This window comes from Miniopterus schreibersii (genome assembly GCF_964146895.1).
Source record: "Miniopterus schreibersii genome assembly, chromosome: 4".
NCBI lineage: Eukaryota > Metazoa > Chordata > Mammalia > Chiroptera > Miniopteridae > Miniopterus > Miniopterus schreibersii.
In genome coordinates this window covers 70,095,926-70,118,026 of record NC_138105.1, presented here as the reverse complement: position 1 = coordinate 70,118,026, position 22,101 = coordinate 70,095,926, and the positions used below count along the sequence as shown (strand labels likewise).

At 42.2% G+C, this 22,101-nt stretch overlaps 1 protein-coding gene across 3 annotated transcripts; it reads left to right on the top strand.

The window, feature by feature from the left end:
* The first annotated feature begins 3,325 nt into the window (after positions 1–3,325).
* Positions 3,326–20,436, top strand: LOC308555803 (uncharacterized protein). Of its 3 annotated transcripts, XM_081134405.1 has the most exons (4): positions 3,326–3,488; positions 13,616–13,742; positions 13,945–14,005; positions 14,391–20,436. In XM_081134405.1, exons 1-4 carry the CDS (start codon positions 3,486–3,488, stop codon positions 16,075–16,077), a joined length of 1,878 nt encoding a protein of 625 aa, XP_080990531.1. In that variant the 5' UTR covers positions 3,326–3,485; the 3' UTR covers positions 16,078–20,436. The 3 variants fall into 3 exon arrangements, with proteins under 3 accessions (XP_080990531.1, XP_080990533.1, XP_080990532.1); XM_081134407.1 differs by lacking the exon at positions 13,616–13,742; XM_081134406.1 differs by lacking the exons at positions 3,326–3,488; positions 13,616–13,742 and adding an exon at positions 13,776–13,841.
* Positions 20,437–22,101: the final 1,665 nt, after the last annotated feature.

Sequence of the window (22,101 nt, the reverse complement as noted above, 5' to 3'; positions counted from 1 at the left end):
TGCCATTCCCTTCTAGCCTGTAGAGTTTCTGATGAGAATTCAGCAGACAGCCTTCTGGGAGCTCCTTCGTAGGTAACAGATTGCTTTTCTCTTACTGGCTTTAAGATTATCTCTGTCTTGAATTTTTGGCATTTTAATTATGATGTGTCTGGGCATGGGCCTCTTTGGGTTCTTCTTGCTTGGGACTCACTGTGCCTCCTGAACATGTGTGACTTTTTCCTTCACCAGATTAGGAAAGTTTTCTGCCATTATTTCTTCAAACAGGTTCTCTATCCCTTGCTTACTTTCTTCCCTTTCTGGCATTCCTATAATGCAAATATTGTTACATTTCATGTTGACTCACAGCTCCCTTAAGTTGTCCTCCTGTTTTTTAATTGTTTTTTCCTTTTGGATCTTTGATTAAGTGATTTTTTCCTACCCTGTCTTCTAATTCGCTGATCCAATCCTGAGCTTCCACTAATCTGCTGTTTATTCCTTCCAGTGTGGTCTTTATTTCTGCTATGTTATTCTTAATTTCCTTCATAGTTTCCATATATTTTCTCATGCTGTTGAGTATCCTTACCATCAGTATTCTAAACTCTGTATCTGATAGATTGCTTATCTCCATTTCATTTAGCTCTTCTTCTGGAGAATTCTTTTGTTCTTTCATTTGGGATTTGTTGGTTTTGTTTTTTGGGGGGTCGGCTGCCTGTTTGGGTTTGTTTCTATGTATTAAGTAGATCTTTAGGCCTCCCATTCTCTTTGGAGGGTCTCTGGAGCAGGCCAATGTCAGAGGCTATTTGTGACTGGCCATGAGTACCCTGTTTGGAGCTATCAACAACCCACAGCTTATGGCTCCCTCTGCTGGGGCTGGGTGTGTTTAGAAAGGACCAAGATGCCTACCAAAGTCTGCTTTTCCTAGCCCCAGTTCCAGAAGCCGATCAGGCAAAGACTCAAAGCATCCAGAGATCCACCTTTGCCTCCAGGCTGATTGTTAGTCCCTTAATGAGCCTCAGACTATAGACCACAGCAAAGTGTAAACTCCACAGGGTGGGACAATTGCTTCCCCTCCAGGCAAAAGCTACCTGGATGATGAAGGTCTGCCTGAGAAAGAGGTCTGCTGCACTCTGGGGGAATGACTCATCACAGGAATCCCAGCTCTATCTCCAGAGATCCCGAACCCTGGATTCTCCTCCCACAGCTTTAATCCACTCTGCTAAAGCCCCAGTTCAGTGGCTACATATGAAATATTGTGCATTGGCCCTTTAAGAGGGTGCCTGCACACCCTGCTGTCTCTCCCTAGCAGACAGAAACCCTGCTGCTTTTCACAGCCAGATGTTATATGGGCACCCTTCTCAGTTCTGGTGCTCTGGGCTGGGAAGCACAGCTTGGGGTTTACGCCCCAAAGTTAGTGAGAACCCCCCATAGCTGAGATATCCCTCCAGACCTTCAGCTACTGTCTGTGGGAGGCCAGCCAGCCCTCTCACACCTTCACACTTCCTACCAGTTTCTGTGCCATCTCCGCTTTTTGTCCTTGGCTATGAGGGTGCTCTCCAGCTAATCTTTAGTTGATTATTCAGGATGGGTTTTCTATATCTTAGTTGTAATTCCAGTTTGGTCCAGGAAGAGTGTCAGTGAAGCTTTCCCTTAATCTGCCACCATCTTGGAATCTCTTCTATTTTCCCTTCTTTTTACAGCCAATTAGCCACTAGACTGAAGACATTGCCGTCTACAAGATTTACTTTGATGGCCTTAAATTTTGTGCCTTTCAGTCAGCATGTGATCTAGCAAACAAGACTTTTTTCCGGTGAACCTCCCTCATTTAAGTGCTAAAAAACACATCCCTAAATGGAGATTTAATGTGCTAATAAGGTATGCCATCCCTGAAGAAGCTTGTAGTTCCACTGGCAGGCCCCCAAATTCCCTACCTCTATCTATATACTTAAACATCACACTTAGATGTTATCTTTCCTGCTTCAAGATCCTTAAAACTGTTCCCTGGCTTTTGTTCAGAGAGCAACATTTCTCCTTTTCCCTTTAAATGTTGTCTCCCTTGGCACAAGAGCTATTTAATAAACCTTCACCTGAGTCCTAATTCTTGTGGTAAACTACGTTAATTTCTACCTTGGAATTTCCTTAAAACCCAGATGGCTTAGTGGTAGAATTATCACCTGCCATGCAGAAGACCTTGTGTTAATTCCCAGCCAAAATTGTATATTGGTTTTGGTGATGTCTTTTGATTTCTATCCTGGGAGATCACAAGAACCCAGGGCGATAACAAACACCTGCTCAATACTGATTTTTGGTGGATACAATGGAATATTCTTCAAACATAAAAACAAATGAAGTATTGATACAACCTACAACTGGGATGTGCCTTGAAAAAAAATTATGCTAAGTGAGTGAAGTCAGTCATGAAGACCATGTATTAGACAGAAGGTAGATTAGTAATTGTCCAGGGGATTGGAGGAGGAAGATGGGAAGACTGATAGTGATAGTTAAATTGTACAATGCAGTATATGTATATCAAATCATCTCGTAATCTTTGTAAACTGAGAAAGTTTTCAAGTGTATCGCAAAGTTACATGACGATTTATAATAGTTTTGCTTATACCAGGAATTAAACATTAGGGATATTAAATCCGTTTATATTTTGAAGTTTTCTAGGGACACACGGAGAAACTGACCTAAAATAAATTTCCTTTAGTGTCAAACATACACGTGAGAATGTAATGAACACATCTCACACCTTGCGGTAAGATTGAGAAGAGCGCCGCCAGGGCCAGGTGCCCTGGGATTCTTTCTCTTACGGACCAAATGAGAGGAGGTGGGGCAGGGATGGGTGGAAGGTTCAAGGCTTCCAAGGAGAAAAGACTGAAATGGAGCCAGACTCTATTACAGGAGGTCAGATTGTCTTTTTCTAAAGGGTCACAGTTGCATGAGTGAGGTCGCAGCCTCACGCCAAACCCTTGGTCCCCTGCAAGACTTCGGACCCTCTTGTTTCCAGGGTGGCCTGGCCTAACCTACTCGTTCGTACTCGCTCCATCTTGAAAGGGAACCGGGAATTCTCTGCGCACACCTCTGACCACGCCTTCTCACACAGCTGTGGGAAAGACAAAGGAGTCCGCCGCGGGCCTGGAAAAAGTTCCGTTTAAAAGCAAACGTAGGTGGGGTAGGATGAGGGTAGGGGTGAGGGGACGCGCACTCGCCCCGGGCCTCAGACCTAAGCTAGTTCTGCTAAGCCACAGGTCCTCCCTGCGGTTGTCACTCAGGCACGCGGGGGCGCGGCCTTACAAATTGCCCAATCACAGGCCCCTCTGAGACAGAGGGGTGGGGCTACGTCCCGCACGGGCTTGGGCGTCGCTTCGCCCTCCGCAACGCTACAGCTCGCCCCGGGGCTGCCTTGCACGGTCCCAGGTGCCTCTGCCACCGTCTCAGTCGCGCTGTGACCTGCTCCGGGCGTGTGAGCGGTAGGTAGGACTCAGGGAGACTCAGGAAGCCTGGAAATGGTGAGTGTGCGGGCAGGGTACGGAGATGGAGGTATGGTGCCGGTCGGAAGCGCCGGAGCCGCCTGGCGGACCGGCCTCCCGGCTGTCAGGTCCGAGTGCGCCCACCTGAGGGCCCCGGGCCGCCGCGAGGACCCGTCGTTTCTGGCTCGCCGCGCGGGGGCTGGGCCGGCAGCCGGGACCTGGGGCGTCCTTTTCCCGTCTCCACGCGACGCGCTCGGCCTGGCCTGGAATGCCCCGCGTCTCCCCAGACGTGCCGTGACGGCGAGGGTCATAAGGGGACAGTCGTAACTCCGGCTACGGAGTTTGTGGGAGGAGCTGTGGTGTGTGAATCTCTCCTTTCTCACCGTTAGCACTTGTGGGGTGTTTTTCCCCCCTGAGTTTTGCAGATGTTGGGGGAACAGGGTGTCAAATCCATGACCCTGTTCCCCTAGCCAGGCTCCCCCTGGGGCTAGCAATAAATCCCTAAATTTCCAGATCCTTCCCCTCGCTCCCAAATGCACTTCCCCTCTCTGACTCAGTGTCATTATCCACTATTTGTCATCCGTGGTGCATCTGAAACAGTCCCAATATTTTTCTTTTTTATCTTTTTTTCCACAGTCATGAATGGCTGTTTCTTAAAGATGTATTTTTTGGTCTGTGAATATTTTACGTGAGAGGAGATGGGAGAAAAACCACCAGGAATACGTTGTATGAAATCCCCCCTTCCTCTTCCCCAGGATCTAGTGGGAAGTCCTTTAGGTGGAGATTTTTTTGAAATCTTTCCTGGATGATCTGTCCTGTTAACACTGCTCCTCCCTGGGTTTGTCACCGTGATAAGATTTATTGATTTAAGTTTTCGTTTTTTAATGGGGGTGGAATGTATTTATCAGTAGAGCTTAAAGTATAAAAATACAGGCTGTCCCCCCAAAATGTATACATGTTTAACAGCTGATAGCTCAATTTTGAAAATGAAATGTATTTTAATAAACACTACCTTTATAATTATTCAAAGTGTGTGTATACATTTTTGGGGACACTCTATAGTTCCAAACAGGCAAGAGAATGGTGAATTTCAGGGGGGAAATTTTCCAGTATTACCAATTCATTTGTTAAAAATTCTGGTTTCACTGTTTTCTTCCCTTCAGCATGTGTAGTAAATTTCTGAGGTCTGTTGTTTACTCTTGGGTGCTTTGAAATGAAATTCCAGAGCTTTGACTTGCAGAGCAGACGTGTTCAAGAGTGATTATTATAAAACAATGTCTTGCCATGGAATAGTAATTAACTGACACCTTTTTTTCTGAATGGAACAGATACTTGGGCTTTTCTGGTTTAACTAATAAAAGTGAGTTACAGTTCCCCCCCACACACACACACATTATCCCTGGCCTTGAGTGATTTTGCTGTATTGTTCAAACATTGGGCTTATGTAATTTATTTTATTATTATTATTATTTTTTAATCCTCACCCGAGGATATTTTTTCCATTGCTTTTCAGAGAGAGCAGGAGGGAGGGAGAGAGACAGAGAGAGTGAGAGCGTGAGTGTGTGTGTGTGTGTGTGTGTGTGTGTGTGTGTGTGAGAGAGAGAGGGAGGGAGGGAGGGAGGGAGGGAGGGAGGGAGGGAGGGAGGGAGGGAGGGAGGGAGGGAGGGAGGGAAGAAAGAAACATCCATGTGAAAGAGACATATTGATTGGTTGCCTCCTCCCTCATGTGCCCTGACCTGGGCCGGGATAGAGCCTGCAACTGAGGTACGAGGTACCTGTCCTTAGCCGAAATCAAACCTGGGACCCTTCAGTGTGTAGACCTTCCTATCTTTTTATTTCAGATTGAAGAGCTTCGTTCAGCATTTCTTGTAATGTAGAACTTGTGTTGGTAAACTCCCTCAGCTTCTGTTTGTCTGGAAAAGCATTTGTTTCTCCTTCATATCTAAAAGATAACTTTGCACCTGGCCAGCATGGCTCAGCGGTTGAGCACCCACCTATGATCCTGGAGATTGAGGTTCAATTCCTGTTCAGGGCACATGCCCAGGTTGTGGGCTTGATCCCCAGCAGGGGATATTTCTATCTCTCTCTCCCTCTCCCTTCCTCTCTCTGAAATCAATAAAGATATATATTTTTTAATAGTTTTAAAAAGATTAAAAGATAACTTTGCTGTATAATTATTCTTGGCTGATGATTTCTCTCTTTCAGTATTTTGAATATTTGATTCTACTTTCTCCTAGCTTGTAGGGTTTTTGCTGAAGAATTCAGGGATAATATAATGAATTGGGTTTTCTTTCTGATTACTGTCTTCTTTTGCCTGGCTGACTTGAGAACTCTTTGTCATTAATTTTTGACAGTTTTAATGTGTGTCTTATAGAAGGTCTTTTTTGCATTGAGATAATTAGATGTTCTGTTAGCTGCTTGGATCCAAGGGTCCAGTCCATTTCTTTCTCTAGGTTTGGGAAATTCTCATTGATTTATTTGTTGTTACTGTTAATCTTCACCCAAGGATATTTTTTTCCATTGATTTTTAGAGAGAGAGGGAGGGAGAGTGAGGGAGGGAAAGAGAAAGAAAGAAACATCTATGTGAGAGATAGACATGGATTGGTTGCCTCCCAAATGTGCTGACCGGGCCCGGGATGGAACCTGCAACCCAGGTACGTGCCCTTGACTGGGAATCGAACCCAAAACCCTTTGGTGTAACCACTAAGCCACACCAGCCAAGGCCTCATTGATTTTTGAATAGTCTTTCTGTTCTCTTCTCCCTCTTTTTTCCTTCTGGTATACCCTTTCTTATATTGCTCTTTCTAAGTGGAATCAAATCGTTCTTGTCTGGTTCTTTCTTTTTTACTCTCAATTATCTCTCTTCTTCTGAGTCATTTCTAGATTTCTGTCATCAATGTTACTAATTCTTTCCTCCATCTTGTCTGCTCTATTTTCTAAGCTCTGTAATTTATTTTTCATGTCATTTATTGGGTTCTTCAGCTCTAGATTTTCTGTTTTTCTTTTTATAGTTTCAATCTCTTTGGTAAAGTACTCCTTTTGTTTGTTGATTTTATTCCTGAGCTCACTGAACTGACTTTCTGAGTTTTCTTGTATCTTGTCAAGTTTTTTGAGAACTGCAATCTTGAATTCTCTGTCATTTAAGTCACAGTGTTCCATGTCTTTATTTTCTGGAGATTTTTTTTTTTTTCCTAAACTACTTGTTACCTTGGCTATTTATGATGGATAGTGGATTATTTCTCTCCCTGGGCATTTGATGGAATGAAATCTATTTTTAAGTACTTGTGTATTTTAACTCTTTAGCAGGTTGGTAAGTAGAGGTGAGTTTTGTTGTTGTTGTTTTTATATGAATTTATTGGGGTAACATTGGTTAATAAAATTATATATGTTTCAAGTGTACAAGTCTGTAATGCATCATCTGTATGTTGTATTGTGTGTTCACAACCCCAAGTCAAGTCTTCCATCACCATTTATCCCCACTTACCTTCTACCTGCACCAACTCCCATTTCCCTCTAGTAATCACCATACTGTCGTCTGTGCCTCAGCTCTTTTGTTTCTTTTCGTTAATCCCTTCACCTTTTTTACCCAGAACCCCAGATGCCCCTCCCCTCTGACCACTGTCTGTCTGTTCTCTGTATCTATGAGTCCATTTCTATTTTGTTTATTTTGTTCATTAGATTCCACATATAAGTGAAATCATATGGTATTTGTCTTTCTCTGACCAGCTTATTTTACTTAGCATACTGAGTAGGTGGTGCTATAGTGCAAGTTTTTGTTTGCTACTTGGACCTCTGGGATATCTGTGGGGTGGTGTTGCCTCAACAGTGGAAAAGCCTGAGGTGGTAAATGTCCTCTTTACAGTCCAGTTGCTGATGGGGTCATGGCCTGTGTGTTCCCAGCATCAATTTCCTGCAACCAGAAGCTGCCAGCCACCCTACACTGTGTTATGTGTCACAGCTATCTCTACCAGGATCCACCATGATGGGTGTGGGAGAGGTGGGCAGGGCAAATCAGGTTTGTGTGTCTTTGGCTCTATTATTTCCAGTGGGTTCAATCACTGAGTTTCCAGATTGCTTAGGCTGGAATGTTGTTTCTTCCCTTTTTTTCTTTTTTTTAAAGTATATCTTTATTGATTTCAGAGAGAGAAAAGGAGAGGGAGAGAGAGAGATAGAAACATCAATGATGAGAGAGTCATTGATCAGCTGCAGCCTGCAATCCGGACATGTGCCCTGACCGGGAATTGAACCCTGATCGCCTGGATCCTAGGTCAATGCTCAACTGCTGAGCCTTGCCCGGCTGGGCTGGAATGTTGTTTCTGCCCCTTTGTGATCTGCCAAGTGAGGGTTATAATGCTGGGGGCGGGGGTGGGAGTGCCTCAGAAAAGTAAGGGTGGGCAAATTCCCATGTCTGTGGCTTTGTTTGCCTGGTGATGGTGGCTGGTCCACCACAGCTACCCTTTGTACCACTTTTCTGCCCCTGACCCCAGACTGAGCCTCAATGTATGACAGCCACACACTCAGGCTGGATTGCTGCCTCTGCCCATCCAGTCTGCCCAGTGAAGATGGCACCCCAACCCTTCACTGCACTTGCATCCTCTGGGCATCAGCAAGCCCTAGAGTGCATCTGTGGCTCTCCTCTCTGTAATTTTCCTGCTTCCTGCTTAGCCTCCCCTACTTACTCCCAGATACCCATCTTCATATGTCTAAATGCATGGATCTCTCAGATGTGTTTGAGTGTTGAGCAGAGACTTCTTTGAATTATAGCTGTCCAACTTATAACTTCAAGGGTAGAGACCTGGAGGCCTTCTCATGTTGCTGTGATGCTAAGTGCGGTCTTTATTTCTGCACTCTTTATTCTGTTCCGTTGATCTATGTAGGGTTTTTTGCCAGTACCATGCTGTTTTTATTACTATAGCCTTGTAGTACAGTTTGATACCAGATAGCAAGATAGCTCCAACTTTGTTCTTTCTTTTTGATGTAGTTTTAAATGTAATGATTTTTCTTAATTCCTCTTAATTACATGTTATGGCCTTATTTCTCTGAAGTACACATGATGGTCTTAAGTTCTTCGTAGGCTTTTTTTGCAAGAAACTTCCCACACTATATACCATTAGAGCTGCAGCTATGACTACCTACTGAGCTCTCTTTGAAAATAGAGGCTCTTGTGAGCACTGAGCATGTGATTATCTGCCCAGCTGCCCATTATGCTTTTGGCCCTGGAAGCAGCACTCCATCAAGTAAGCACGCTTACCAACACCTCCATGTGACAAGATGGAGCCAAGTTTTGGCCCTCTGTCTTATGCCACCTGTAGGAAGTTAGCCCCTTTTATGTTCGGTCCACTAAGAGGTGCTGTGGTGTTGGATGAGGCCACCATTCACCCCAGCAGAGAGTTTCCTCAGGAGTTCCTTGGAATTAACTGGATATACAGCTCTGGGGAATACACAGACTTTAAGGACAAGGTTGCACGTTCCTACATGATAGTGCTCAGTGGAGAGTTGCTGCTCTTTATTCCTTAATTGGGACATTCCTCATAAAGGGCCAGTCCCAATAGTCACTAAACATTAAGCAGTCATCTTACTACTGGGGAAAAATTGGCCCTATCTGCATGTATTCACATACATTTTGATGGTTGTCTAAGAGTGGCCCGTTTGTGGTAAAAGAACTACAACAATCTTTTGACTCAGAGATACCCAAATTATAAATCAGGGTAACACTTAGTTCTACATGTACTAGGTCCACAATACAAGGACTCAACAGGAAACTCCTCATTCATGTTGGAGTTCTAGAATACACAGTGCTGCAGGGCTTTCGATGGAAATTTCACTTCCCTTACTGGGCTTTCAATGGAAGTTTCACCTCCCTTACTGTCTCAGGCTCATAGGGTATCATACTGGCTTAGAGAAATAAGTTCAAATCAGTTCAATGAAAAATGTACTATTTCAGTCATAGTTATTAGGGTGAATTGTAATGAGTCTGTCTTCACCTTTTTTTTTTTTCCTACTACACTTCAGGTTTTTTTAGAGCAGTTTTAGGTTTACAGAAAAATTGATCAGAGTACAGAGTGTTCCCACATAACCCTGTGTGTATACACACAATTTGCACTATTTTTTACATCTTCTATGACTGGTACATTTGTAACAATTGCTCAACCAATAATGATACATTAAAGTGCACTGTTTACAATGGCATTGACTTGTATTATAGGTAGGATGTGTGGGTTTGGGCACATGTTTAATGACATGTATCCTTTATTTCTGTGTCATACCATTTCACTTCCCTAAAATTTCTTAAGCCCTACCTGTTGTTTCATCTCTCCTTCCAGCCTCAAGTCCTTCACAACCATAGATCTTTTTATTGGCTCATAGTTTTGTCTTTCCCAGAAGGTCCTATGCTTAGAATCATGCAGTGCGTAGCCTTGTCAGATTGCCTTCTTCTCTTACTAATGTGCTTTCAAGGTTCCTCCATGTGTTTTCATGGCTTAATAGCTCATTTCTTATCACTGAACAGTATTTCATTGCATGGATTTACCACTGATTGTCTGTTTGCCTCGTGAAGGACATCTCACTTAACTCTAATTCTTGCTAATTATGGACTTACAAACATTCATGTGTAGGTTTTTGTGTAAACATAAGGTTTTAACTCATGTAGGTCAATACCAAGGATTGTGATTGCTGGATCTTACTATATGTAGTAAGAGTTAGTTAGTTAGTTAGTTAGTTTGTTTGTTTGTTTGTTTGTTTTGAAAGTACATTTATTAAAGCTGGGACAGTGAAACAAGGAAAGGCTTAGCACAGAAAAATAAACAGGAGAGAGCCTAGGCGGGGCTGCTCTGGCTCACTGAGAAGTCAGAAAAAGGAGGCCTCAGAGACAGGTTCAGAGGGTGAGCTCAGGACAGAGCTGCCACTGCCCATTGTTCCCCTGGTTGCAATTCTCATGGGGTCCCTTAGAGTTTAGGAGATGCATGCCTGTGGGGGAAGGAGGGGGGGAGGTACGGGCATGCTCTCAGGAGGAAGAGCATCCTACCTAGTTTTGACAGAAAGTTCTTGTCTCACGCAACCTAGGTATGCAACCTTTTGGTGTATCAGACCATGCTCCAACCAACTGACACACTTGGTCAGGGCAGGAGTTTTTCATTTTAAATTTTGGTTTCTTATCTAAAAATGTATCACTAAACACAAGGTTACCTAGGTTTTCTCATGTTACATTCTAGGAATTGTTTTTACTTTTGCATTTTACATTTAGATGTATGATCTATTTGAGTTCATTTTTGTGCAGTTTAAGTTCTGTGTCTATATTCATTTTTTTCGTGTGTGTGTGTGTGTGTGTGTGGTATGTGTATATCCATTATTTCCAGCATGACTTCAGACTTTCTTTGCTCTTATAATTGCCTTTACTCATTTGTCAAAGGTCAGTTTACTATAGTTGTGTATGTCTGTAGGGAACCAGTTGACTTGTGCATCCTTCAACCTGGCTATTTCAGGCATTATCTCTGTTATTGTGAGGGGTTTTCAGGTGTTTTGCATAGACAGTTATGTCATATGGAACAAAGACATTTTTTATTCTTCTCAATCTGTGTACCTTTTATATCCTTTCCTATTACTTCGCTAGGGCTTCCAGTACTATGCTGAATGGGACTGGTGAGAGGAAACCTTTCCCTTCTCCTCATCTTAACCAGAAAAGCATCTAGTTTCTCATTATATTAAGCATGATGTTAACAGTAGGTATTGTGATGTTCTTTCTCAAGAAGAGAAAATTCCCCTCTATTACTAGATTATTACTGGAAATGGATGTTGGCTGGTATAAAATCCCTTTTCTTGTTCATTTACCCTCCTTTCACTTCTCATATTAGTCATTTCTATCTTCCCTCTTTTCTTAATTACCTTGACTGGATGTTTATCAATTTTATTAATTTTTTCAATGGACCAACTTTTGGTTTTCCAAACTAGGAGAGTGGTGTGTTTTTTCTCTTTCACACTTTAAACATTTTACTCCACTCTCTTCTGTTTGCATGGTTTCTGAGAAGAAGTCTGATTTAATTCTAATCTTTTTTCTTTATACCTAAAATATGTTTTCCCCTCTGGCTTTTTTCAGTAGATTGTCATCTTTGGTTTTTCTCTAGTTTGAACATGATATATGTACTTGGTGTGCATTTCTGGTGTTTTTCACGTTTAGTGTTCACTGAGCTTTTAATTTTTTTAATTTATTTTAGAGAGGACAAGAGAGAGAGAAACATTGATTTGTTGTTCTACTTATTTATGCATTCGTTGGTTGCTTGTATGTGCCTTGACCAAAGATTGAACCGGAAACCTTGCATATTGGGATGACACTATCCAGCTGAACTTCTTAATTGTATGATTTGCTGACTATGATTAATTCTAGGAAAATCTCAGTGATTACTACTTACCTGTTTTTTCTGTTTCTTTGTCTTTTCCTTCAGATATCCCCATTACGTGCATTTCAATCTTCTGTAATTACTCTACAGTTTATGGATATTGTGTTTTGTGATGTTTATTCTTTTTGTCTTTGTGTTACAGGCCTTGATAAGAGCAGAATATTTGGGCCATATTTTAAAATGCTGTTTTATTTTCGCTTTTGCAATGTTGAAGAGAATGGTTTGATTGTGACCTCAGTCCTTTGATAGTTCCAAGAAAAGTTGTTGATTTCAAGGGTTTTTTTGCTTTTTTATGAGGTCAGTAATGATGGCTTCCAAGTTCCTTAAATGTCCAACCAGAATTCTCTGACTCCAGTTGTTGATGGTTGACAGATGACAACTTTCCAGTCTTATCCCTTCTCATTCCCCTTTGACCCACATCTACACAAAGTGATAAGAGTACCTTGGTGCTCATTCCTTTAAAGGTATCAGGAGATTCAGTCCTGTAAGGTTCTGCTCTCATGTGTGACTCATAACTCTAACCGGTCCACTAACCTCAGTTTTACAAAAAGTCCAGGCATCTCTTCTTGCTTTCTCACGCATTTCATGATTGCTGGAGAGGCCTGCCTTGCTTTCCCCACAGACCTCAATTATAGAAGTAATAAACCCTCAATTATGGAAGTAATAAACCCATACATTCTTGACAGTGTGCGGTGTCATCAGCTAAGGTATTTGAGATGTGCTCAGGTTTCGAGATACCACACTGCCTTACTTCACCTGGGAACTTGGGAATTAGAGAACTTGGGAGTGCAGCCTCTAGGGTGGCTGCTCAGGAAATAGTTTCTTCTGCAATTTAAAAAGTGAGATTTTATGTTCTCTTGAAGGAAAGCATTGCTGAATCTTTCAATATATGTTATACTCGTGGGCAAATTCACCATCAAACCTTTGTGGATTTCACTGAACACAGTTGCAGTCGGCAACTCTCAATCTGTTCCTCAAGGTCAAGAAGGTGCAGGACAGTGTTCTGACATATTTGTTACTGTGTGTGCCTATGTCTGCCAAAAATTGTCTTCAGGCAGCCCTGAGGCACATGAGTGTAGGGATTTTGTGGTCTGAGTTGTTGTGCCTTTTTCCTAGTGTCTGAACTCTGAGTTCCAATTAATTTTCTAGCCCATCAAATTGGAGAGAGAAAAGCAGAACTGAATCTGTGGTAAATATTATGCAAGGCAAAAACGGTACTTCATAAAAATATTTCAATTTTGCAAGCTGTATCTGACTACTTCTAAAGGCCTGAAGTACTTTAGGGTATGATTAATGGCCAGCTACACCTTATTAAAAGTTGGATTCCCACTGGTCTCTTAGACGCTCATTTTTTTATTCATTAAAATTTTATGCAGATTTGACCCTCTGCCCCATGGAGGGCTGTAAGTGATGATAATAAGAAAGGAGATGAAGAGTTTTTCTCCCGAGGTATTGATGGTCTTAAAATGATCATTTTATTTGTATAGTGTTTCAGTCACTTCTCAACATGCTCTGAACCCCACCATTAGAGAGAAATAAGACGTAATATTATCACAGTAAAAGTGGGTAAATCATTTCCATGTGTTCATCATGCTGTTAAATTTATAAGGAAGTAAGTGTGGATAGAGAGTAAGTTTCTGATGATCAAGTCATAGCATAAGTGTCTGGAGATGATAGAATCATCTTATATGTAAGCTTCCTATAAATGGAGTATAGATGTCATGTGCAGTCAGTCTCACACATCCTACTACAAACATACTTGGGATGTTTTAGGACGCTGTGGCCATTGAAGATGTGGCTGTAAACTTCACCCTGGAGGAGTGGGCTTTACTGGATTCTCCACAGAAGAAACTGTATAGAGACGTGATGAAAGAAACCTTCAGAAACCTCGACTCAATAGGTAAGGACAAGGACATTCATCAGTTGTCAGTCAGAGAACAAGTACTTTTTGCTCATCATCTTTTTTCCAAGATGCAGAATGTGGAAAAGGAGGACATTGGTAAATAAACTAGGTGTGGTCATAGCTAACAATGAACATAGAATCACCAATTTTTTATAACTTTTTAATATTTTGGAATCATTCTTCTGGGTTTCCATTTTAGGCAAAAAATGGGAAGATCATGACATTGAAGATCTGTACAAAAACCAGGGGAGAAAACTAAGGTGAGTCACACTCACAAAAGAAAGTAGTGTTGCATGTGAAAACCCTGGTATGTTATGAATTTTTAAAAGAAGAAAACAAACAACCCTTGATTCAAATTTAGTTATTCTTAATTTTTTTTTTTACCAGAAATACTTTCTTTATACGTGACATAAATACTCACTGTTTGTAAAATAGTTTACTTGGAAACTGTATTAATAAGCCCTATATTTAAATATCACTCTTTTGATCATTGCAAGGATAAAGTCCTGGAAAGCATTCAGTATGTCCAAATTCAGAGAATTCAGAAAGGACAGGAAACTTAACACTTTTCCTATAAATCCTATTAAATGGTTTGAAAAATGTCATTTAAAAAATCATTAATAATGTGCTTCTTGTTTTTTGCAGAAGTCAAATGGTAGAAAGACTCTATGAAAGTAAAGAGGGTAGTCAATATGGAGAAAATTTCAGCGTTATCTCAAATCTCAGTCTGAATAAGAAAACTACTGGAGTGAAACCACATGAATGTAGTACATGTGGAAAAGTCTTCATGCATTATTTTTCCCTTAATATGCACATCAGGTGTCACACTGGACACAAACCATATGAGTATCTGAAATACAGAGAGAGGCCATATAAATGTAAGGTATGTGGAAAAGCTTATATTTCTTCAAGTTTATTTCAAATACATCAAAGGAAGCACACTGAAGAGAAAACCTATAACTGTAAGGAATGTGGGAAAGCCTTCCGTTTTCTCACATCTTTCCAAATACACAGAAGGGTTCACACAGGAGAAAAACAATATGAATGTGAGGAATGTGGGAAACCCTTCATGTGGCTCACAAGCTTTCGAAGACACATGGCAATGCACACTGGATATGGACCTTATAAATGTAAACAATGTGGAATGGTTTTTAAATATCATCCTGCTTTTCAATCACATGAAAGGACTCACACAGGAGAGAAAGCCTATGAATGTAAGCAATGTGGTAAAGCTTTCAATTCTCAACGAGGTTTTCAAATACATCAAAGCTATCACAAAGGAAAGCACCCCTATGTATGCAAACAGTGTGGAAAAGTCTTTAGATATCATCATACTTTTCAAGCACATGAAAAGATTCACACAGGAGAGAAACACTATAAATGTAAGCAATGTGGTAAAGTTTTCAATTCTCATCGAGGTTTTCAAGTACATGAAAGATATCACAAAGGAGAGAAACCCTATGAATGTAAGAAATGTGGGAAAGCTTTCAGCTCTCATCAAGGTTTTGAAATACATGTAAGAAGTCACAAGGGAGAGAAACCCTATGAGTGTAAGGAATGTGGTAAAGGTTTCAATTGTTATCGAGGTTTCCAATTACATGAAAGAAATCACAAGGGAGAGAAACCCTATGAATGTAAATGTGGTAAAGCTTTTGTTTATTATTATTCTTTACAATTACACAAAGGAACTCATACTGGAGAGAAACCCTATGAATGCAAGGAATGTGGGAAAGTCCTCAGTAATCACCAAGGCTTAAAGAGACATGAGAAACTGCACACAGGAGAGAAATCCTATGAATGTAAGCAATGTGGGAAAGCCTTCATGCATCCATCAGGATTTCGGACACACCTGAAAATGCATGCTGGAAATAGACCTTATCAGTGTAAGGAATGTGGGAAAGCCTTCATTTATCCATCAGGTGTTCGAGCACACATGATGCAAGTACATGTTGGCAATAGACCTTATCAATGTAAGGAGTGTGGGTTAGCATTTTATTTTCCGAGTACATTACGTAGGCATGAAATGACTCACACTGGAGAGAAACCCTGTGAATGTAAACAATGTGGTAAAGCCTTCAGAGATTACAGTTACTTAAAAATACACGAAAGAAGTCATACTGGAGAGAAACCCTATGAATGTAAACATTGTGGTAAAGCTTTTATTTCTCAGCTAGGTTTCCAAGTACATGAAAGAAGTCACACTGGAGAGAAACCATATAAATGTGAAGAATGTGGGAAATCCTTCAGTTCTCCCAGTTCCTTCCGAAGACATAAAAAGACTCACTGGATGAGTCCTGTTGAATCTAAACAGCATAGGAAAAACTTCAACTGATCCACATCCTTACATGTAGGAAAAAAGGGTTGGGGGATATAAATGTGAGTAACATGAGAAAGCTTGATGGAAATTAATCCATGTTTAAGGTTCTAGAAAACTTTCAACATGAATGAGTTATTATAAATGTAAATATATTTTGTTTATCAAGCCTCCTTAAGGTACATTGTTGGACTGTGGATTTCTACTAATTATTATCAGAGCTGAATATTCAGAAAACTCTGTGACATCATTTAACAATAATATATAAGATTATAGGTAGTGCGTTTTTTTCCTTTAAATCAGTGAATAGTATTTTATATTTCCATTTTGAAACTTGTTAGATTTATATGTGAGTTGAAGTGGATTTTTAATATGCAGTTGGGCTTTTTTAATAATGTATTTGTTGTGTGTTAAGGGAACATTGAAAAATGAAAGTTTGGTTTTTGTTGGGATTTTCCTACTGGTTTTGTGACAATTCCTGGATATCCTTAGTCTATTATATATATTCTACCTTTCTTACTGAGAAAGCGCCTTTTTGGGGGGAGGAGTATAGGAGCCTTTTTTTTTTTTTTTTTTTCACACTAATAAACCATTGGAATAAATTTTATGTGTTGAATATATGATAGTTTCATGTGAATTATTATTTTCATGTTGATTTATCCTTGGCAACCAGGAGGTTGTGAGCTAAAAGGATGACAATCAGTGGCAGAACATACATGATGAGCTGATTCCCCTTAGCCACAGCTGTCACATGTTTATCAGCCCTGCTTTCTTACTTATTCCTACAACACTTAAAAATTGGCTTACTTTTTTTTAATACATCTATTGATTTCACAGAGAGGAAGGGAGAGGAAGAGAGAGAGAAGCATCAGTGATGAGAGTTGTCACTGATAGGCTGCCTCCTGGACGCCCCCAACTGGGGATCGAGCCCACAACCTGGCTATGTGCCCTGACCAGGTATCTAACCTCGATCTCCTGGGTCCTAGGTCAATGCTCAACCACTAAGCCACACCCAGCCAGGCAAAAATTGGCTTACTTTAAGTAAGAATGAGTGGCTCTAGAATTTGTTGAAATAAGTCATTCCATTAGTGTCTTTCTCCCCACACTCCTTTACTATAGAGGTATCCAAGAGTCTAAGTATAGTTCTCCTCATTGAAGAGAAACTAGTATTTACAGCACAGAGTTGAAAATGTCTCTGGTATATCCACCTATAGTAGGAAGTGTGTTTCATAAACATTAATATAGTCTGTTTTGAAGGAGATCACTTTTCTAGACATATTGACCACTTTGGGAATCTCTTGGGAGCACATGAGTGACCAGGGAGTTCATATGCTTTATAGACAGTGTGCCTCTGCCACACCTGATGGAGTCCACTGCAGAGATGGCTTAGATCAAACAGGCCATCTGTGATCAAAGACTGGACACAAACAGCAGATCTGTTAAACTCCAGGCAATCATGTTAGAATTAGAGAACACCCTGGCCAAGAATCAAACTCATTTACAGATTTTTATAGATACTTTGGCTTTTGCCATTATCTAGTTGTTTCATCCCACCAATAGAAACAACAGCTCATCCAATGTCACCCCCTTTAGCATAACAAGCAGAATATCTTGCTTCACAATTACCAAGTACAAGTCAAGGTCACTAGTAAGTGTGCACACATTAAATCTCAACCTGCAGAGCCTCATTTCAGCTCTCAGGGAAATAAACTGAGTCATATTTCTGATCCACTGCCTCCTGCATGCCTCCCACTGGGGAATGAGCCCACAACCCAGGCACATGCCCCGACCGGGAATCAAACCGTGACCTCCTGGTTCATAGGTTGATGCTCAACCACTAAGCCATGCCGGCTGGGCACAAATGGCCTTTCTTGGCTCATGCTTCAGATATAAAATTTCCTAACAAGCATCATCTGGCCTCTGTGTACTCAGTACCTCTTGTTAAGTGTCCCATGCCCAACGCTAGTAGCAACCAGCCATTGTTCACAGCTTGGCTTCTCTTGGGCACCTCCAAACCCACCACAAGTAGCAGTGGTCTACAGATCACTTTGTAGCTCAAGCTGGGCGGCCCTTGGCAGAACACAGATGGTGGCTGACCTTGGTCTGAACCTCCCGGGAAGCCCCAGACCCAGTGCACCTGGTAGGCAGCTTCAGCCCACCTCAAAGCACCACCCAACCACCTAAACAGTGATGCACTCACGGGGCACACTCAGTGGACACCAGATTTCTACTGGTTTAAGTCCTGCTTTGTGGGGTGGGTCCCTGCACAGATGATCCTCCACAGTGTTCAAAGCCAGTCCTTGCAGCCAATTGACGGGTTAAATCCCTCCCATTGATGTGCCAATAGCAATCAAGGCTCAACTATAACAGGATGGTGTACACAGCCCTCCCCAGGGAGATGGGAACCTGGAGTGCTCAGTTGGGATGAGTGGGGAGGCTGTGCCACTGGACCCTATAGAATACTTATCACATTAGACCACTCTACCAAGCCCAGGGGACATAGCAGCTCTACCTAATAAGTAGAAACAAATTCAGGGAAACTGCCAAAATGAGGAGACAAAGGAACACATCCCAAATGCATGAATAGAACAAAACTCCAGAAAAAGAACTAAAAATGTAGACAAGCAATCTATTAGATGCAGAATTCAAAACACTGATTATAAGGATGCTCAATGAACTTAGTGAAAAGTAGTTTAACTTAGAAAATTTCAATGGCATAAATAAAGACATGAATATACCATAAAAAAAAACAGTCAAAAATGAAGGACACACTAACTGAAATGAATAATTTCTAGGGAATCAACAGCAGAGTAGATGAAACCAAGAATAAAATTGGCGCATATTTGGAATATAGGAAAGCAAAAAACACCCAATCAGAACAGCAAAAAGAAAAAAGAATCCAAAAATATGAGGGAAGTATAAGGAGCCTCTGGGACAACTTCAGGCATATCAATATTCACATCATGGGGGTTCAGGAAGGAGAAGAGAGAGAGCAAGAAATTGAAAACCTATTTGGAAAACAGAAAACTTCCCTAACCTGATGAAAGAAATGGACATACAAGTCCAGGAAGTGCAGAGTCCCAAACAAACCCACATCAAGACACATCATAAGCCCTGCCAGGTGTGGCTCATCGGTTGAGCATCGACCCAGGATCCAGGCGGTAGGGGTTCGATTCCCGGTGAGGGCACATGCCCAGGTGGCGGGCTCGATCCCTAGTCGGGGGCGGGCAGGAGGAAGCCAATCCATGACTCTCTCATCATTGATGTTTCTGGCTCAGCAGATGAGCATTGACCTATGATCCAGGAGATTGCGGTTCAATTCCTGGTCAGGGCACATGCCTGGGTTGCAGGTTCGATCCCTAGTAGGGGGCGTGCAGGAGGCAGCCGATCAATGACTCTCTCATCATTGATGTTTGTATCTCTCCCTTCCTCTTTCTGAAATCAATAAAGGTATATTTTTAAATTTAAAAAAAAAATTAAAAAAAAATGAAGTATCCATACATTCTTGTGCATGGATATTCCTTGAGAAAATTATGTTAAGTAACAGAAGTGTTTTACAGACATGTTATACTGTCCTATTCACATATAAATCCAGAATAGGGAAATCTATAGAGTTAAAAAGTAAATTAGAGGGGTGCCTAGGATTGTGGCTTGGAGGAAGTAGATGGAAAGATATGGGGAGTGAAATTAAAGAGCACATGGGTTTCTTTTTGAGGCGACAAAAATGTTCATAAATTGTGATGGTTCAGTACTTTTTAATATACTGAAAACCAATGAACTGTACATTAAAGGGGTTCTTTGTATGGTATGTTTATTTATCAATAAAGCTATTCAAATAAATAAATGCATTAGGAGTTTTGAACCAATGTGTTAAGTATATTAAGAGTTCTTAGGTACAACCCACACTTATGTAACTTTTTATTGTTCTATTCTCATATTGGTGAAAATAGAAATTAAGTTGTCTCAAGGATATCATAGCCCTTTACAAAATCTCTAGGCACACACTCAGAAGCAATCTTCCCTGGCCAGGTTGCTCAGTTGGTTGGACTGTTATTCTGTACACCAAAAAAATTTCAGTTTGATCCCCAGTGGGGCGCATAGGGGAGGCAACCAATCAATGTTTCTCTTTCACATTGATATTTCTCTCTCCTTTCCTCCCTCTCTAAAAATCAATAAAAACACATCCTCAAGTGAGGATTAAAAAAGAGAAACAAGATGGCAGCGTAGGCAACAGCTGTACCCACAGCCTCCCACAACCACATCAAAATTACAACTAAAATACAGAACCACCATCAGTCAGAACTTCCTGAAATCTGGCTGAACAGAGCCCTAAAACCAGGGAACTGAAGAAGCAGCGAGACCGGTAGGAGGGGCGGAGACGTGGGCAGGTCAGGACTGAATCGTGGAGACGCGACAGCAGGCCCACACCTGGTGCTGCGGTTTAAATCTGGGAGGGCCCGGCCGGGCATGGCTCAGCGGTTGAGCGTCGACCTAGGATCCAGGCGATCAGGGTTCGATTCCCGGTCAGGGCACATGCCCAGGTTGTGGGCTGCAGCCGATCAATGACTCTGTCATCATTGATGTTTCTCTCTCTCTCTCCCTCTTGTTTCCTCTCCCTGAAGTCAATAAAGATATATATATTTTTTAAAAATTTTACCTAAACCCGGGAGGGAATTACAGAGGTTGAGGTTTCCCAGAAGAGGGAGGGGTACCAGCCCCACATCGGGCTCCCAGCCCAGGGCTCCAGGGCCAGGAAGAGAAGTGCCCACAACTTTGTGCTGTGAAAACCATCACTGCTGGAGGCGGAGGCTGCAGGAGTCCCAGGCTTTCCTCTTAAAGAGCCCGACCATGGACTCACTCAGACATGCTCCCTCTGAGCTCCAGCGCTGGGCAGCAGCTAGAAAGAAATCTGGGACACCTAGGGAGGATCTAACCTGCCTGAAATCAGGGCAAGAGGTGGAGGGGCAGCTTCCTCCCAGGCAGAAGAGCTGGCAGAGGCCATTGCTCCTTTGGCAAGTCCTCCCCCCACAGAGCCAGCAGGTAGGCGCCATATTTGAATCGCCAGCACCTGACTCACACCTTTGGCCCTGCCCCGTGATCAACGGAGACTGCCCCTCCCACCTGCAAGCTCATCCAAGCCATTCCCAGTGGCTTTTCCCTGCAAGTGGTCTCTCCAGCCTCATGCTTAGGACTTTCCTAAAATCTCTCAAACAAGCAGCCTCGTGCCCCATACAGCTTGATAAGTCGCCCCAGGCCCAGCACTATCGGGAGCCTGCATTGGTTCATAGCTTGGCCTCTCCTGGACACCTCCAAGCCCAGCACAAGGAGCAGCCAACTACGGTTTGCTGTGTAGCTCATGCTGAGTGGCCCTGGGCAAGGCACTGGCACAGGCTGACTGTGCACCTCCCTGGAGGCCCCAGAGACAGTGCACCTGGTGGTCAGACTCGACCACTCTGGATTACAACCCTACCACATCCACGAGTGACACACTCAAGTGTTGCTCTTGGTGAACACCAAAGCTCCACTGGAGTAAATCCTGCTCCATAGGGGTGTCTCCAGCACAGCAGCTCTTTGGCTGTAGTTGCAGCGGGTCCTCATAGCCAGTTGGCCTGGGGGTCAGTTCCTCCCAGGGATGCCAACAGCAACCAAGGCTCAACTACAACAGGGCAGTGCATACAGCCCACACAGGGGAGCACCTAGAAGGCCCAGCTCAGGTAACTGGGGAGACTGAGCCACTGGACCCCACAGGACACCTACTATACAAAGCCACTCTACAAATTCCAGGAGACATAGCAGCTCTACCTAATACATAGAAACAAACACTTGGGAGCAGCCAAAATGTGGAGGCAAAGAAACATGTCACAAAGGAAAGAACAGAAGAACTCTCCTGAAAAGGAACTAAATAAAATAGAACCAAGCAAGCTAACAGATTCAGGGTTCAGAATTTTGGTTATAAGGATGCTCGAAGATATTAGTAAGACTATTATGAAAACAAGTGAGACCATTGATGACCTAATAAAATATCATAAATGAAGGCTACAC

What these genes read in the sequence shown, in the direction of transcription:
- LOC308555803 (XM_081134405.1), top strand. An exon ending in CAGAAACCTCGACTCAATAG is followed by an intron (nt 13,743 to 13,944) that starts GTAAGGACAAGG and finishes TTTCCATTTTAG; the next exon opens with GCAAAAAATGGGAAGATCAT. An exon ending in AACCAGGGGAGAAAACTAAG is followed by an intron (nt 14,006 to 14,390) that starts GTGAGTCACACT and finishes TGTTTTTTGCAG; the next exon opens with AAGTCAAATGGTAGAAAGAC.